Raw genomic sequence first — 18,891 nt, forward strand, 5'->3', positions numbered from 1 at the left:
ATAATGAATTATGTTATGTATGTTACACATTAGGTAATGTAGCATGTTATGTAATGTAGTGATGTGCGAATTGCAAAATTTTCACTTTATCAAGCCTCTTTTTAGCTTGGTTAGGGCAAGAACAGTTGGTTTGATTCGGTTCGTTCACAACAGTTTTAAAGTTCGGGTTCGGTTCGGTTTAGTAACAACTAAAGTTCGGGTTCGGTTCTGTTCTGTCGTAGATAAGGTTCTAGTTCGGTTCGTTCGGTTCGGGTTCGGTTCGTTTCCCATCTCTAATATATATATATATATATATATATATATATATATATATATATATATATATATATATATATATATATATATATATATATCATTTTATAGTATATATTTAATACATATAATATAGTATATATTAAATATATAATATACAAAAATATAATATACTAGAAATAGTATATTAAACTTAATATTCTATAAATATATTATGTCTATATATTTTTAGACAAATATTAGCATATTACTAATATATGGTATATTCTAAATACATAAAAAAGCAATATATTATATTATTATATTATATAAAGGTTTTTAAAAGTGTAATAATATAATTGGACTGAGCAAAAAACATGTATTATTGATTCAATATATAATGAATGTTATTTTTACATTGGTACTTTAAAATTGTAATATTAGTACCTGTATCACAAAATCATCGTATGGAAAAATCACATAAATTTTTTAATAATAATTATTATTAAGTATTAAAACGAATATTTAATATCCTTCAGTACTCCCCCCCCCCTTCTTTCCCAAACAGAAGTCGGAAAAACAAAATTTAGGTACCAAAAGTGAAGGTAAAAATAGGGTAATCTACTAGTTAAAATAAATTCTTGAAATTTGGCATGTGCATAACAAACGTATAAACTTAAAAAAAAGAATAGGGTAGAAAAAAAAAAGATTATAACTTCAACATTTACTAAGCACAAGAAGTACAACACACTTTTTCATATCAATAAATAACACTTTAACTTTCGTTAATATAATAAAAAAATACTCTTTAAAAAAGTTCAACTATTCTACTTTAAAAAAAACTTGTAAGTTAATTCTTCTAAAAAAATATGCTACAAAACACCATCCTACCACATCCTTAAACGCCAAGTTCTAAAAACGTGGAACAGTTTTTTAGCACAAAAATCGGTTCTGTAAAAACACGGGATTTGACATACCTATTACAGAAAGTAGAGTAATACTACATACTCATAGAGAAACATATGTAATGGAAAACTTAGCGTACAATCTTTTAAAATTCGCAAGTATGGTAAACATTCTGTTGTCTTTCAGTACATTTGTGAATAGAACAAGAGTCTTAAATGCATAGTTAATGAGTTCAAAAAACTACTACTTCAAACACCTTTATCGTCTCTTTTTAATCTTAATCAAAACCAATTTAAAAAAATATGAGAATAATTTTTTATTATTTATCATCAAGTATGATTTTTAAATGTTTACTCAGTTTATATATGTTCCATTGTTCTTATTATTATATTATGTACTTATTATTATATTGTTATTATTTCAATACTTATTTTAATCATATTATATTTAAAAAATGGTGTCCCTCTTTGATTGGAATTCTGTTTGGGTAACGCTTATCGATCATTTAGTTATAAATTTTATATAGTTATAATTAACTTACTCATTATTAGATTACTTGGATATACGATTTGGTTCTCGGCTGACCAAGGAAATGATTATTTTATAACTGACCCGACCAATAATTCTAAAATATTCAGAATTATTTGTCGGGTTTGTATTTTTTCAAAATAAGGCTCAAATAAAATCAAGTATTAATTCGTTTAACCCATTAGCACATTAGCAAATAACGATCAAGATGCCAATAAATTTTTTTTCATAAATTTCTTTAAGAGCATGGTCTTATGTTTTAAAAAATATTTTTTTAATATTTTAAACACATTTGTAACCATTTTATAATTTTTTGCAAATATGCAACTTTGCCGAAAAGGGGTATTAAAAACAACGCTTTTGGAAAAAAAAAAACAGGTGTTTGAGGTATCTAATATTTATTAACAAAATATTAGAAAAAGATATAAGACTTCTGCAGTTTTAAAATAATATCATCCAAATATATTACCTTATGTCTTTTCTGATTTTATCGTACATGGAAGTCTTTGTAGCAGCTTATGTCCTTGTTTAAACAAAGCCTTAATTTACATTTTGTGCAAGCAAAAGAACATTTCATCTTACATATTCTACATCGTCCCCTTTTCTCATTGATTTCTAGCCAGTGACAGAATCCACAATATCTTATATCACAAATTGGTTTTGGGTTTGATGGTTTTCTTCCGAGAGTGTTGGCAGGTGAAAAACTCCTTTTAGGACAATCAATTTTTTTTCAGGATCTTTGTCTTTGATATTCAAGGCTGTTGCTACCTGATTATAAATCTTCTTAAGGAGAGTTATTTATTTTTAGGCACTTTAAATTGAGTACAGTGCCTTCGGTATAACAACCAAGGATTAATCTCTGATATGTCAATGCTGTGAAAAATTAATTATAAGTACCAACGCTTCTTAGTATTGATTCTTGTTCGGTGTAACGATATTAGCATGTCTGCCAGATCAACACCACCCATCGATGCATTGTATTCAAGATCAATGTCAGGTGCTGTGACATCAACATATACCTTCTTCTTACTGTCAAACCTTTTGACTTCTATTGATCCAGCAACACCTGCATGTGTTGACTTAAATGTAACAACTTCGTTATCAATCCATTTTACTAAATGTATTCCTAAATTCTGGTCTACTCGATAGTCCCATAATCCTCTTTCTTAAGAATTTAGTTCTTTTTCAGATAAAAGTGGACATTTTTTGATTCGATTATTACGGAAAGTTCCTGCTGCTAATATTCCCATTGTTTTCGGTTCATTAGGCAGTTGTAACGTTCAAAACCAGTTGTCGAAGAAAATACGGAAGTTTTTATGTTTGGTCATTTCTTGTACTAGTCGAAGTATTACATCTTCAGCACAACAATTTTGACTACTAGCACTAGTAGCACCTGCATAGATAAGGAAGTCGGATGTGAATCCTGACTTTCCTGCTCTAACAAAATTTTTAAAACCCTATTTGTTGATTTTTTTGGCATGTATTGGCGTATCCGACTATGCTTAGTTTTTGCAGGTATCAATTGCTCATCTGCAGATTGGTCTCACTCTTTTTCAATTTTTATGCGGTTATTACGAACAGCATCCAATACAGGTTTGACCATAAACAATTTGCTAGAGTGTTCATTTTTGTAGTATTGTCAACTGCATGCAAATACCTTCTTAGATGTTCATAACGCTTTAAACTCATAACGTCAGCAACAGCACTGCATCGAATTTCTGTTGACCAAAATAATTCATAGCTTGGAAGGCGAACTAATGACATCAGCATTTGAATTCCTTAAATTTGCTCCATCTCTTTAAAATTTGTAGCTATAGTAAAGCCTGTCAACTGAACGCTGTAGAGTTTAGTTTGTTCTACTAGTTTCTGAGTGATGCTATCATCCCAAAATATTTTAAAGTACTCAAATGGTGTCATATCATTGCGTTCTGGCATAGAGAAACTTCTTCCTTGAGCACTGCATCAAATATTGGTGGTACTTTTTTTTTCCACCTATAGACAGGCTTTTTTGCAGATTTTCTTTTCAGCAGAGCAACTTCGCCCTCATACTCACTAAAATATAACATGTATGTATGAATATAAATGTATAAATATATATATATATATACATATATATATATATATATATATATATATATATATATATATATATATATATATATATATATACTTATTATATTATATATATTATATTTGTTTATATATTTATATATTATATATATATTTATTATATTATATATATTATTATATATATATATATAAATATATATATATATATATATATATATATATATATATATATATATATATATATATATATATATATATATATTTACACATATGCATGTGTGTCTGTGTGTCTGTATGTGTATAATGTATATGTATATCCATTATTTAGTTTGACATACCATGACTCTTCTGATGGGGAATTCTTTTTGAATGGTGAAGAAGCATTTTCTTCTTCAGTCCTAAAGATGGAGAAATAGAATATAAAATTAAACCTCAAAGCATCCTCAATAAATAGAATAGATGTACCATAATAAATAGAATAGATGTACCATATAAAATTAAACCTTAAAGCAACTTAAAGTCAAAATTGACTCACTCACGTGCTTCGAACTGAAAACAACTACATCAATACCGAATTCTGCTTCATTCCCTGATTCATTTCATTCTTCAAGGTCTAATAACTCAGAATCAGAATTTGGTTCAAGTACATAGTTAACAGCTTCTTGTACATTAAAATTTCGAGTTCTACGTGTTTTTGTAGGAGCTACCAGAAAAAGCATAAAAAAAGAAATCTTGTGATTTTTGTACCTCAACCCGACAATGTTGTATATTTGCAACAAATAAATCAGGAGATCTATATAACAATAAGTTAGGTTATTTTTAGTCTTTAATGACTTTAATAAGCAATTTCAGTCTTCGGACATATTAGTTTTATGCATTTAAGCATCAGCTTAAGCTTTCGTATGACAAAATATAAGCATTAAAGGGAGTAACTAAAACTTACCAAAAGCAGCAGTTCTGTTATGAGCTGCCACCACATATAAAAAAAACAATCTCGTGCTTTAATTGCGTCAAAATAGCAAATAAAGGTCTAAAATACATGTTTCAAAATAACTTTAATTGTAGATTAGGTTAATAAATAAAATATTTATCACCAAATCATTTGTTGCAAATTCGCAACAATGACGGAAAAAGGGTTAAGTGTCAACTAGTAAAAGTAAATTTATATTAATCAAAGTACATTTTCCAAAATTTTATCACTAATATCTAAACTAAATCAAAATTGTATAACAGTTTAAGTTATATAAGCCTTATGGTGACAATAAACTCTGTTTTTTATCTCTATGCTTTTGCATTACTAATAATATTACATATTCCATAAGGTAATAATAGTCTATAATTGCATCTTAATTTAATATTATATCATAGTTTTTATTCTATATACCTTGTGGTGACATTAAATTACGTGATTCTATTGTTGTTGCATCGTATTAACATTTGTATTAAATATTATATCAGCTTTATGGTAACCATTTGATAATTGTATGATATATTAGCATCCAGCAAACACACCCTATTGGGTAATCATTGGAACCCAAATAGGATAGTAATCGGATCTCACTAGCTTATCCAATTAGAGTCCCATCAGTTTTTGGCATAGATTTCTGCATGGGAACCAATTGGGTAACCCAATGGGAAACATCGAATGGGGCCCAGGTTGATCCCTATCGTTTTTTATTATAAAACCTATATACTTGTTATCTACAAGTGCCTTCAGGATATAATATGAACGGGAAAACGGTCAGAATTGTTCTTATAAAGATGGTTCTTATTTTGTTTAACGTACAATATAAATTTATATATACATATATATATATATATATATATATATATATATATATATATATATATATATATATATATATATATATATATATATATTTACATACATATATATATAAGCATATATTGATATACATATATATACATGTGTATATATATTCTTATACATATATATATATATATATATATATATACATATATATATATATATTTACATATATATATATACACATATATATATGAATACATATATATATTTACATATATATATATATATATATATATATATATATATATTTATATATACATATAGATATTTAGATATAGATATAGGTATATATATATAGAGAGAGAGAGAGAGAGAGAGAGAGAGAGAGAAAGCGAAATTCCTTTTCAAAATATCCCATTGAATCTTTCACACTGACCATTGCCCTGAGGATTATAGTAATCATAGGAGTAGTTCTACTCAGGTTTGAAGACATAGAAAAGACGTAAAATTTTACGTCCAGGGCAATAAACTATATCATAGCTGTGCGAAGAAAGTTTTATCCTCCATCTCAGAATCTTGTCATTCCTAATTTTTCGCTTTTGTTATTGTCAAACATGAAAGAGACAGGGCGCTGGTCAGTGACTAGAGTAAAATGCCGACCATCAAGTTCAAGTGTTTCCATTTTCGAAGTGATTCGATAATAAGATATTAACAGCATTAATGTAAGTCCTCAAACTTTCTGAATTGTTTGTTCTCGGTGATAACAAACATATTTTTTTTCCGGTCTGCAACATTTGTTTAGCTATTGTATAAAATTAACATATCTTTTGCGATTGAATAAAAAAACACAAAGTTAAGAAACACAATATTTTGTTGAATATATATATTTTTAGTTAAACTTAATAATTAGAAGTAATTTATTTTTTCATATCATGAATAAAAATCCATTTTTGATAACAATAATAATTCGCAACATAATTTAATAATCTTAATATAATAGGTTAGTGCTATTTAATGTCGTTCACTCTAATGTTTCCGATTATAAGTAAATCGCAGACCTGGAAAATATTTTTGTTTGGCATACGCATGCGCACCGTTAAACTGATTTTAAACGATATTAACGTTCCAAAGTTCTTTAGAGCTCGTGTTGCTCCGTTAACATATAAACCGTTAATATTCATCTAAATATATACATATATATATATATATATATATATATATATATATATATATATATATATATATATATATATATACACATATATGTGTGTGTGTATTTAATCTAGGGTGTAAAATGAATGAAAATAGTTGTTCCCTCAATTTAGAAATTTCGCAGGGTAAGGTTTGTTATTATCTAATATGATTCTTTATATTAAGAAAATACTAAGTTATTTGTAAAATTTTACTCATAAGTATAAAAAATAATAACATAAATACAAAATTTTACTAATAACTTTAAGAAATAGTTTTAAAAGTAATTATAAAATTTGAATTTAACAATTTTCAACAACAATTCTACCTGTTGAAAAGTATTTTTTTTTTCACATAGGTAGATGTTTGTGCAAAAATTTATAAGCACGTTGCGCATGTTTCAAAAATTAAAGAGCATAATGATGCGCACGTTGCATTATGTTGTAACTTGCTCAGGATGTATGGAAAAGAACTTTGAAGGTTTACAAAATAATTTAATACGCTGTACACCTTTTCAAGATGTAATTGAGAACCTGAATGTGTTTAGTTAAGAAAATAAGATGTAGTTAAGAAACACAACATGGAATTAAGAAATTTCAAAATGTAATTGAGAAACCCAACATATAAATAAGAAATCGCAATATGTTATTTGAAAAACAAAATTGTAATTAAGAAATCCTAATATGTAAACGAGAATACATTATTTGTAATTGTGAATTTATTGTAAGCTTAAAAGTCATTATAAAAGATCTCGAATATGCATTTTAATAAGTTAACAAAATTAGCATTTGTATGCACCAGTAATACAAAAACACAGTAATGAAATTGAAAGATCGTTGTGTTATTTGTCAATACACTATAAATAGAAAGTCTGTTATTAAATCGAATCTCTGCAAGCATTTATTTCACCAAATTTGTTAACCACTTCTGGAACAACCAGAACCACCTTGTCCAATTTGAGGACATAACGTACATTCAACTGAACAAGTTACAAGAAAATATTGTGTTAACTTCATCGAATGACAGGAGACGAGTAATTGAATGTGATGTGCGAAACGACAATTGGGTGACTCTTGCGCAAACTTTAGGTGTCAAATATAAGACAGCATACATTTGAGTCCGCAGCGGAAACTTTGATTTTGTTGGAAAAGGCAGTTTTAAACTAAAAAAATTAAAAGAGCAATATTGAAAAATACCTTCTTCAAATGGTGGAAACATACATTTGATTGCAGCTACATCAACAACAAATGTCGTCATAATAGAAACTCGCAGAGGATCATTTAAAGCAGGTTCTTGTAACGAGTCGATTTTGGGTTTGTTTAACCCCAGTGGGTTACATCCGGGAATCGTTTAGAGTCGTCGTTACAGATAATGCTACATGTCTCGTTTTGAATGGTTGATTGAAAATTCATCGATTCAGTTGTGACGAATAAGACCCTACAGGCCAATGTTAAACTCAATGGAAGCTATCTGGTCCAAAACAAAAATATTCTCACAAACAAAAATGAAAGAAAGTTACAATTTTTCCAGTTACCGCCTAAACTTCAAATGCCTTTTCATGACTTCTATATTTTATTAATATTATGTTATTAATTCCAGCCTTAAATTACCAAGTATACTAGGACTACAAAATACAAAGAACTTTGTATTTTTTACACATTTCTCAATTACAAGTTTTATCTTCTCAATACATCTTACAATTTCTTATTTACAACTTTCATCTTCTCAAATACATTTTGAAAAAGTGTAGATTATCTAATAGATATAAATCTACACTGTGTCAAAATTGTCACAATGTTACGTTTCTTTTTTTCTTTTTCGTGGCTAAAACATTTAAATAACTTTTTGTTTTATCCAGAATTGTTTAAGAATAAACACAAGGTGTTTTTTGAGGACAAAGATTTTCCATACACCGGAATACCATTCATTGTATCAGGACTACTAAACTTGGTTGCCATCATGAGAAGGACAGACATACTAGTGCAAAAGCTCAGTACTGGCTAAAGAAAAATGATAAAGCTGTATGTATAAAAGTTTATGTAAACTTGATTTAATCATAATTTTGTTCAGGTAGAAAAATTTCTTTTAGGATCTATAAGTATCATTCTTTCTTTTCTTCATTTATTTGTTGATATTTTTTCCATTTATATGTTTTATTCAATCAAACAACTTGAGATTAAAGTGTTATTTTTTTTAATTCTCTATTTTTATTCCAATTGCATAGAGTACAGATCATTATTTCCAAAAAAATAGAATTATTCTGCAGGATACCAAAACATTTGATTGTTCTGCCATGGTGTATATTAAAGAAATTGTCGAATTTTTAGAGTATAAGGTATGGTATTTTAATGAATATAAGATATTTTTTTGTATTCCAGAGTGTAGGTTTTTTTATTGTAATGGTATTGCTATTTATTGCAATTTATTAATGTGACATTTATCTACCTTAATATAATAACCCTGAACTTAGTAGAAGTAGTGATCTCTCAAGTGTTTTTGGAAACATTAGCTTATCTATATATTCTCATCTAAAAAGCTCTGTGAAGCTTTAGTTAACCCAGAAAATGTACATAAGTGCAGAAAGTATATTTTAGTATTGCCTGATATTTCTATTCATAGGAACCATCCAGTCGGTGAGGTTTTTATTTTTTAAACAGTTTTTATTATTTTAAATTGTTTTTGGTTTGTTGCTTCTTTTTTTTTTAAATAATTTATGAAAATATTATTTTTTGTTTTTTTTAGACTGCAGGTTTTAGTCAACCTTTTCTGATGATCTTACTGTAAAAATTGGTCAGTTGGTAACAAAAGGCGGGATTTCTGTTTCAGAAATGAGGCGACATCTACAGGTTTTTGTGCAAACCGAAATCTCATCTAATAGACCACAAAAAACAAACAAGTGTGACTTTACAATGGATAAAACCATCCGAAATCATATGCTAAATTCAGAAGAAAACTTCGCAGATCTTTGATAGAACAAGAATGTTTGCGTGTTAAATTAATGAATGGAGGATTGCCTTACAAAAAGCAATGATAAAATTTAGACCAAAAAGTGTGAACATAATTGATGATATTGATTGAGAACTTAAGGATTTCTTGTTGTTTATATATCAAGACATTTGGCAGAAAAAATAACTTTTGCGATATGGAACTGAGCTTGCTTTTCTAGATGCAACATATTGCAGGACTAGGTATGCTCTTCCATTTTTCTTTGTGGTTGTTAAAACAAACACTGGTTACCAGTTGGTTGCCATTTTTGTGTGTTAAAATGAAACCACAGATGCTTACACAGAAGCGTTGACTTGCATTAAAAAATGGAATTCCAGCCAAAATATTTTTTAACTGATTACTCACATGAACAAATAAAATCATTAGAATTAGTGTTTCCAGGTGAGGCTGTTGCTTATTTATAGTCTTTTAGATATTTTTTTAGCATTATCTCGTTCATTAAACAGAATCCAACTGCTTTATTTAGGATGTTCTGTTTTAATTTGACTTTTATTGAGAGCAATCTTGGGAGCAATGGCTGTCTAAAACTGCTAATGGATTTTTTATGGTGAAAGACGCAATTAAGTTAAAACTGCGTCAAATTGCTTATGCTAAAACATAAGAAATTTGTGTCAATGCTGTTAGTACTTTAAAAGATTCAGAAGAGTGGAAAAATAAACTAAAACAAGCAGTATATTTAAATAGTACTTGGTTATGTAATCAAAAGGTTGATATATAATACAAAAAGTTTTTATTTATTTGTTAAGAAGCTATTACTAAATTAATTTTATATCATAAATAAACACTTATTCCTTATTTTAATAATTTTTTTTCTTTCCCATTGCTTGTAATATATGTCTTCTTTTTCAGAGATGGGTTTTTGCTTACAGGCAACAACGCTTATTGCGGGATATCAATACTAACAATGGAACTGAAAGACAAAACCAATCTTTTAAATATAGTTTTTTAGATAAAAAGAAAAACTTTATCTCTCACAGCCATGCTTAGTATTTGTGTTGAGGAATTCCTTTCCCACTATTATGACAGTTTTGTTATTTCTATGATACAACCACTTACATAAAAATACTGCAACTTTTATTAAACATCATTAATAAAATAACGAATAGTAATGTTACTTGTATGTATATATGTATATATATATATATATATATATATATATATATATATATCTATATATATATATATATATATATATATATATATTATTTATATATAGTTTATTATATATAATTATATTAAATAGCAAAGGTGGATAAAGTTAATAAAATTGCACTCAAGTAAAAGTACTGTTATTTGAGTGAAATTAATAACAAGTAGCTCATTAAAAATGTACTCTGAGTAAAAGTTTGCCCTTTTGTTTTTTTTACAATTTTTTAAATTTTCTTTTAAAATTGTTTTTAACACTTTTCTTTAAAACTCAATTAAGAAGTGAAAGAATTCTAAACTTTAGCAGTCTTCATGTTTGATATCTTCATATGACGTCATCCATAAATTACGTTACACAATTTTTGACTTTAATGCCATAAAAGTTTTACTTTAAGTTTACTTATCATCTTTTAATTAACTAATTAATACATTTCATTACATCTAAAGAATAATTATTATGAATTAATATTACTTGAAAATATGTATTTGCAACTGTTTTACTATTGAATTGTAGCTTTTATTTGGATTTTCAGAATATTTGTATAATATATAGATAAAATATTAAAATTTCCAACTTTTGCTGAGGTGGGACACATAATCTTGTGACAGATTAAAAATCGAAACTGTTTTATGCTTTTCAAATTGTTTAAATGAAATTAAGAAAGCTGGTTTTTTTTCTGAAAGCCACTTTTTTTTTGCTCAATAATTGCCCAGTACTTTACAATAATTTTAATTTTCTGGACAGTTTAGGAGATTTGCTGTTTTAGGCACAACTCGTCATTTTGTTTCAAACATTTCATAGCCAGTTAAATATAATGACTTAAAGCTAAATTAGGTTAGAGCACATGTCTTTAATAATACAGTTCACATCTTCAAAAGTAATAATAATACCACTGTTTTTAAAATGAAATATTTTTACAACTTTTGGCAGTCAGTTTTTTTTCACTTTTTTTATCTTAAGTTTAAGAATAATTGGGCACTATTTGTGATGTGAAAGAATGAAAAGTATGTTTAAAATGCAGCAAAACTATGAGAAAATTTGCATCTTATAGTGCGTTTTTTAATTTAGAGGCTTGGGTTAATCTTACAATCAGTTTTATATCTTGATGGAAGACCATCATCAGATTTGTGCTTGATCAATTGTGTTTGGGAAAAACGTTGAATAACATGACCAACGGTGTAGGGATGTACTTGCAACTTTTTTGCAATGGAATTGTAGCTTATATATCAATTTTTAAAATAATTACCCAAATTTTTTTCTCTAATGTCTTCTTCTTTTGTCATTTGTAAAATTTATTTTAAGTTTAATGGGAAAAGTAAATTATTTTGTTTGAAACAGCAACATGTTGTAAATGCTGTTAACGCAGCTGAGTCATACATTATTTGACTCAATTGGATTTATAAAGTCATATTCAATTTAGTTTAAGTTGAGATCGAATGTACATGCAGGGTTTATGTTTGGCTAATCACTATTAATTTAAAGACAGGTCTTTCTAGATTCAAACTTCAAAAAATTGGACTTAGAGCATTAACGAAAACTATTAGAAAACATAGTTATAAAAAAGGCGCTATTTTTTATCAAAAAGAATTAAATAATATTTAATAAATTTTTTTGCTTAGTAATGTATATGATTTAATGATATACTTAAGTAAAAGTACACATTTCCAAAAAATAATTAAAAAGTACAAATTAAAAAAAAATACTCAATTACAGAAACATGAGTAAATTTGTTGCTTTCCACCTCTGTTAAATACGTATAGTTTTTGATTGAGTATAAGTAGTGTATAATATTTATATGGTAATTTTATTAGTATTCATTTAAAGCTGTCAAACATAAAATAGGCAATTGCTTTTTTTATTTAGTTATGCTGATAAATATAGAAGAACACATTCATCTTACAAAAAATATAAAGACAACATTCCAGCATATTTGACAAATCGTCTAAAACCTCTAGTAAAACATTGCATGAATATAATAGATAAAGTAAAATCCATGGACTTGGTCAGAATTAGTGCGGTAACAAACAGACTGTTCAACGTAGCTTCGTTTCAGTGCAACAGCAGAGAAACTTACCTATGCTATCTTGGTGATGCCAATTGCTTGCCAAGTTGTACTTGTTTTTCTTGGCTATATAGTGCATATACCTGCAAGCATTTTTCCGCCATTTTTATTAAATTTAACTTTTCCTGGTCTAACTATGATACCTCTTATGTAAATTAACCATATTTCATCGTTGAACTTTTGTTTCAGACAAAAATGTTCTATCTACATTGTTCAACTTTTCAAACTTTCCTACTGAAAATATATCAATAAATTTGAATATGAATCATCTTGAAGATACCAAATCAGTGTTCGACTTAGAAGGTAATCAGAGTCTCAAAAGTGTTCATTGTATAAATAGTAAAGTCTTGAGCTATGATCAAAATGAAGTACATGGTTAATCACAAATAGTTCACACCCCTGCTGCATGTCGTAAACTCTTGAATGAAATGATACGAATGAAACATTTAAGTGGCTCTCAAACAGCAATTGACAGTTGGTTTCAAGAGCTTGGTTCCAATTGACAGTTGGTTCAATTCAAAAACGGTTCAATTGACAGTTGGTTCCAAGAAGAACATAAAACAATTATTGAAGAATCTTTGAAAAAAAAAACGAAGGGGTTGTTCTTTGTCCGGACCAAAAACCTGAAATTTAGATAAAGTCTAGGCTACACTAAGTTAGACGCAAAAGGAAATTGCTCAAAAGAGTAGGTGTAAAATATGACATCACCAAGGCAGCATCAAACATCAATGTGATTCCAAATGTAGTAAATGACTCTTGTAGTTCAGAGATTTTTACAAATAATATAATTAAAGAAAATTGTGAAACCTTTACAGTTTCCAAGTAATCAATTGAACTAACAGGAGTAAGATTCAATAATTTCCGATGATAGCGTACAAGTTCAAAGCGCTGTGCACTCTATTCAACGTCAAAAATGCTCTTTGATTAAAAATTATAGAATGAATGACATTGATAAAGGAAAAATGCTAAGCGATGATTTCATTTATTTTTGTGAACAAATGATGTCATTTCAATTTAACATTAATATTGGTCTTCAAGATCCAATTAAAGGATAAGTTATGGCTTTTTTATATGCTCAAGCAAACCTATTGTACAAATATATCATGACGGAAATCTGCATTTGGTTTGTATTACAACCTATGATATGATTGCAAGCCTGTCTTTTTCGTAGTTCAATAAATATTGAGATCAAAAGGTCAATAAGCTCCCTACATTGTCCACTCAGAAAATTGTTATCAAAGTTTTACCAGTTCAATAGCAAACAAATGGGGTAGATTTTGGACTTTGTGCAATTGCATGGTCTCGACAGGTGCTAGACCCTAGCCCTAACCCTAACCCTGAAAAAACTTTGTGCAAGCCTCACTATATGAACCTTTCAATCCATAACCCTTCTCTGTAGTATGCTAGAAGGTATATAACATAACTGCATAAGGAATGGCTACAACTTCTCTGTACTTAAAACACATTTGTCATATAGATTGTTAAACGAGCCCTGTGAGTGTTTCCACATCTCGTAGGTTCCTTCTAGATGGGAATAGAGTTTTAAATATATATATATATATATATATATATATATATATATATATATATATATATATATATATATATATATATATTTATATATATATATATATATATTTATAAAACTATGAGTTAGGCGGAGCATATCTCTATTGCTTAATGATACAAGAACACCAAATCCCCTTGAAAAGTTAATTTTTTATTATACTTTGTGTTAGAGAGAGTACACTCTCTCTCTCTCTTGCGCAGTGAGAGAGAGTACACTCTCTCTCTCTCTTGCGCAGCAAGCACAGGCACTTGTGTAGTATATAAGGTATGTACAAACAATATTTAGTATGTATAGATCTAACTACTCTGCTAGAATCTAGACAACTCTGACATAACAATAGCATGAGTTGATTTTATTATAAATCTGTTGTTTACCTGTATTTTAAATTTGGTTAAGTAAACTTATATTCTGCCCGCTATTTTACATGTTTATATATTAATCTATGGTAAATCAAAGAACTGGATTTTAGTTTAATAGTTTTATGGCATTATAAAATAGGGGTGGTTTATATCACAGTAACGTTTAAATTTTGAGCTAAGACTTTTAAATAAACCCTAAGAGGTTTAAATTTAAAAGTCTAACTGGTCGTATGTTAATTTGTTTGTTCTTCCTCTCAAATTAATAAAAACTTTCATATAAAATGGAAAAAACAGATTTTAAACTTGAAATAACTAATTTTTTTTACGTTTAATTTGTTTGCAGACATATGACTGGCTAGAAATTAAACATATAACTTAAAACTTGTTTGAATTAAACATATAGCTTAAAACTTGTTTCTCAATTTAATGTTTTATCTTTATTGAGAGCAGCACCGTTTTATACCAAAATATGGTTCATCAACTATAAGGCAAAATTTATATCTAAACTTAAATAATTAAAAAAAAATTTAACTTTGTTTGATTTCAGTCAAACTAAAGCACTAGAGGAAAATAAAATTAATTAGGCTAAAAAAATGCAGTGAAACATAACCTTTTTATAAAAACGCAAACTTTGTGTATTTTCCAGAGCATGCATTAACAGCGTTAATTTTTTTTTAGTAGGTGAAAGTTTGCGAGAAAAGAATGTAACTGGTCTTCCAGCCTGATTAAAACAAGCAGCTATGGCAAAATCGGAGACATCTGTTTCCACCTTCAATGGTATACTTTCATCAATAGCTTGTTGAGCTGATTGAGAGAATAAAAAAGAGCCACTTTTTATAATAAAACCAAGGAAGGTCATACGTGTAGTAGACGATATAGACTTTTCTTCATTGAACGTAAACATTCCTTTCTTAGAAGCTCCAAGAAATTTTTCTTAATTGAAATCATATTTATTTTTAGATGTACCACATAAAAGCAAGCTATCTGGATATACGAAGGTGTCTCCTTATATGTTTTCTTGAAAGAACTTATTCATGGTTCTTTAAAATTGTGCAACAGCATTAGTGAGGCCAAAAGGAATTTTTCGAAATTGGAAAAGATGCCCTATGGACTCAAAGCAGTATAATACTTGTCACTTTCTTTCAGAGGTATTTGGTGTTAAGCACTTTTTAAATCTAATGTGCTAAATAATGATATTTTGCAACAGAATTAACTAATCCATTGATGTTAGGTAAGAGATAAGCTTCAAGTAGTGTTTTTTTGTTTGTGAGTAATCAATGACTATGCGTTTCTTATGTCTCTCATTCCTATTTGTGATCGTCAAGGAGAGTTACTAAGTTGAATTATATTTAGTTCCAAAAGTTTTTTATTTTCTTGCTTAATGAATGCTTTGTCCTCTGAGTTATATTGTCTACAAGGTGAAGCAATCGGTCTACATTCTGGAGATAGAAAAGGGAAAAGAGTGCTAGCTTTCATTTTATTACTATTTACAGAACAGATTTTTAAAGAATCTTTTTAACCAATGTAATTGATATAAAAACTTTTGTGCACCAGGAGGAAATCTCTACTAAGGTATGATTTGTTCACAAGAGTTGGGTATAACCAAAAAATTAGTATTAGAGTACATCATACAAAATAAAGTGAACTTAATTAGAACTTTACCTATAATTTGAAAAGATTAGGAAAGATCACACATACAAACTCTTATATTAAAAGGGAGTATATTAAGTCTTAAAGAGTCACATAATGATTTGCTTTTAAATATATCAGAGCTTCCAGTGTCAAGAAGAGTTCTTACCTTGGCCCAAGCAATAAAGATATAAGCAATAGAGTTGAGTGAGTTAATAAAAGAGCAAGTAATCGTGGCTAAACTTGGTGCATGGAAGTTAGCAGCAGCAGACGTAACAAAATCCACTAGGCTTAGTATAAGCTGAAGCAAGCTCAGTAATACTTTCAGAATGTTTATTAATTATAGCAACATTACTATACTCTGTATGTGAATACATTTTGTTATTTCTTTGAGCCTTTTTCCAATGAAGGAGCCCGATTATAAGCTTCAGTAAGTTAAAGAGTAGAGTTTTCTAGTAGTCGTTGGCAAATATGATTAGAGTATAGACCACTAATAAATGAGTCGCGAATGATGATATTCATTTTTCAGGTATTCTGCACAATGTTTTAAAGCAAAAACCTGTTTAAAGTTGCAATCTTTACTGAGTGTACGTAAGGCCTGCAACTCATCAATAGATTCTCCGGATGATTATTTACGTGAAGCTAACTGATATCTAGGAAATAATTCATTTTTAGGTTTTACAAATAAGTTTTTCAGGATTTCTATAGCGCCATCAAATGATTTAATATCAGCCATATAGTCGAACACGAAACAAGATAAAAAGTTAACCAGGACATCTATTTTATCTTCTTATCATGAAGTTCGTTAAAGTTCGAAACTAGTGCGACCATGCTTTAGAAGCTTATGCAGAATTGGGATTGTTGTCAAAATTTTTCGGTCTTAGATATTTATAAGGAATAAATTGTAGAATAATAACGGAAAAAGAAAAATAGGTTAAGGTGACATCTAATTTTTTTCTGTTTGTATAGTTTTCGTGAATTTTGTAAAAGTTCTAAACCAGTGTGACCATTCTTTAGCTAATGCAGAATAATATGTACTCTAAAATATAAAAACAGATTAGTTTTAGTATACATATAACTAAACTCAGCAAGGATAATAATAATTATAAGAATCAGCATATATATATATATATATATATATATATATATATATATATATATTTATATATGTATATATATGTATATATATATATATGTGTATATATATATATATATATATATATATATATATATATATATATATATATATATATATATATTTAAGAAACTTTAAAATGTATTTTACACAATAGAGTGCTCTTCCCTGCTATAGTCTATGGCCATAAGGCGGTCCGCGTTTACTATTAGGAAAGACCTGGGACCAAACACTCTAAGGCGCATCGTATTTTTTGGTGGTCTATATGTATCTTGTTGTGATAAGTTTTTAGTGGTATTTTACAGAACGGAGGAACCGGGTGAACAAATATCGTTTGTATTAAGAGTTATTTCATTTGGAGATGGTTTTTGTATATATTATATATTTCCTCAGGTGTCAACACCTGAGGAAATATATAATATATACAAAATACACACCTACTAATACAATAGCGCATAAAAGACGTAGACAGGTATCACCAAACGAAGGATCAGAACCTTTATTTGATTCACCTGTTTCTGATTCAATGCCCTCAGTTCCAGGCATATCGTCTCGATCTAGTGTTTCACCTGATCAAGGTAGTTCATTAGTGTTAGAAAATCGTATTGGTACACCAATACGTGTAGAAAATAGTAATATACACAAACATGATCATCACTTTAAAGAAATTAGAAAGATATCAACTGTGTATCAAATGGAATGCGATAATACTGAATCAGATCCATATTATATACCGTTTGAAAGTCTGACTATACATTCTACTGAGCAATTAAGAAAATTAATGCTCGGTGTACATATATGGCGACCGCATAATGCTTCAGTTAAATTTGACACTTCTAGAGCTTTTTTAAAAAATCCACCGACTAACGCTAATGAGTTACAAAAGGAAGCAAGCGATTGGGAAATGTTATTCTTCGGTGGTGGTGATAATTGACCTATAAATTTAACAACATTTCAGTCAAAAGATGATACTATAAACTGGTTCAAACAAAGTTATGGTGATGATGGTATGACTTATACATCTCCTCCGACAAGGTATTTAAAATATGGATTTACAGCACATAGTTCATTACCTGTTAGTAGAAAAGATACTTGTTGGATTACGAAAATACCAGGTCGAGATACATTTGCCTATTACGAATGGAATCATGAAATGCATTATGATTCACCATGGCGTATATCTACAGAAGTAATAGGTAACACAGATATATATTACAAAGATAATAAATTACCTTGGTCAAAAGCATTTGAATGGGATAAAGATAATGAGGTTCACTTTCTGTCAT

General features: G+C 28.4%; 1 protein-coding gene across 1 annotated transcript; it reads right to left on the bottom strand.

Annotated features, from left to right (window-relative positions):
* Positions 1-2,552: 2,552 nt before the first annotated feature.
* On the bottom strand, positions 2,553-3,435 carry LOC136081566 (uncharacterized). Its single transcript, XM_065798894.1, has 3 exons — positions 3,323-3,435; positions 2,972-3,102; positions 2,553-2,830 (listed from the first exon to the last, which is right to left on the bottom strand). Exons 1-3 carry the CDS (start codon positions 3,433-3,435, stop codon positions 2,553-2,555), a joined length of 522 nt encoding a protein of 173 aa, XP_065654966.1.
* Positions 3,436-18,891: the final 15,456 nt, after the last annotated feature.

The sequence above is a fragment of the Hydra vulgaris genome, chromosome 06 (genome assembly GCF_038396675.1).
Source record: "Hydra vulgaris chromosome 06, alternate assembly HydraT2T_AEP".
Lineage (NCBI taxonomy): Eukaryota > Metazoa > Cnidaria > Hydrozoa > Anthoathecata > Hydridae > Hydra > Hydra vulgaris.